The sequence below is a fragment of the Echinococcus granulosus genome (genome assembly GCF_000524195.1).
Source record: "Echinococcus granulosus chromosome Unknown EG_S00018, whole genome shotgun sequence".
Taxonomy (NCBI): domain Eukaryota; kingdom Metazoa; phylum Platyhelminthes; class Cestoda; order Cyclophyllidea; family Taeniidae; genus Echinococcus; species Echinococcus granulosus.
The window spans coordinates 262,737-264,177 of record NW_020170398.1 but is presented as its reverse complement, the minus strand read 5'-3'; the positions used below and the strand labels follow the sequence as shown (position 1 = coordinate 264,177).

The window sequence follows — 1,441 nt, the reverse complement described above, 5'->3', positions numbered from 1 at the left end:
ATGAAGCAGAAGACAGAAACGGAGAATTGTGAGGCCTATAAATACTTTACTGACAGCGAGGACTTACCACTCAACGCGGCGCTAGACATAAACCGCCTTGTGGTTGGTGGCCCGTGTTCCTCTAAGCGCTGTCATTTGTCCTCGGCCACTCCGACCAATCAGCAAGCAGTCTCAGTCTATGACCCGGTTGCTGACGCTCCTGACATAGGCAACGCGCAGTACTTGGCTCTGAAAGCATCTATTCAAAGTGCAAAAGGCACGTCACAGCCACCGTCACCTCCTGCTCCCTTCGAGGGTCTCTTTGGCCTGTCCGATAAATTGGAGAACATGAATAACTCTATAATGCTAATTACCCCAGCGAATGCGAACGAGTGTCCCACGCCCCATATTCGCCACGGCGGTGTCGTCGTCAATGGAAAACGACTTACAGCGTGCACGTGGCGAGAGTTCCTGTTCATCATCCTCTGCACTATCCTCACCACCCTCCTCATCATCATCCTCTTCCTCTACATTGGAACACCGAAAGGTAGGCCCTAAACGCATGCAGTAATGGGTCAAGACTTGACACCACGGTATAATCCATTTGGCCTCACTAACTTTGTGCACTGCGTCAGCGCTATATTAACACAGTCACAAGAACTCATTCTCATTATTCTACAAGTAATGCACCCGGGCAGCGTCTTTTGTCCAAATCAAATTTATTGCTGAGCCAGTAATCCATTCAGTTTTTTGAATTCTACATCCTTTGAGAAATTTTCAAAAATGGTTCACTTAATAAATCCTCATTCCTATGGTTCCAGCCAATCAGTAATAACTTACTCAAGTGAAGTAATTATTTTTCCGGAGATTTTATTGAACCACAAACTTATAAAAGTAGGTAGTCCCCTGGTTTATATCCAACTCCAACGACTTATTTGTCAAAGAAAATTTAGATAGTTTTGTCAATTGTGCATCCTCACTTTGAGAATTTGCGTTGGTTTGTCATCATGCCTTAATTATTGTATTGTATTACTTCGGATCAGGCTTATTTTGCAATGTTACACCTTGTTACTTCGTCTGATATATTAAATTTGGAGTAGATACATTTGCAGCCCTGAAGTCAAATCATTCTACTGTGAAAACTAAATTATATTGTTATTTTTACATTATCTTTGCATATTAGGGACAAAAAAACTAGTATTTAATTACTTACTTGGTACATTGTACCACGGTTTCCCAAGTTTTACACCCACCTCACTTCACTTTGCAAAAAAACGTCTGGAGGATCAACAATTGCTATAAGACAGTAAACTACTTTTCCATTTCAATCCCGTTCAATTCCCACTTCTTATTTGAAAAATGTAGTAAATTTACATCCACTAACAGGGTGTTGGTGTGAAAATTCTATTGTCTTCAATAATTGATGCCAAAAATCAAAGTTTATTGTTGAATATCATTCGTT

At 40.7% G+C, this 1,441-nt stretch overlaps 1 protein-coding gene across 1 annotated transcript in view; it reads left to right on the top strand. All coding sequences in view use genetic code 11, as the record gives it.

Moving 5' to 3' along the window:
• The window catches only part of EGR_03437 (Endothelin-converting enzyme), a gene marked incomplete at both ends in the record, with an annotated part of 10,908 nt that continues 9,467 nt past the window's right edge, over nt 1-1,441 (top strand). The window contains one exon of the mRNA XM_024492686.1: nt 1-526. Coding sequence (XP_024352819.1) covers nt 1-526 — 526 coding nt within the window. The remainder of the gene's footprint in view (nt 527-1,441) is intronic.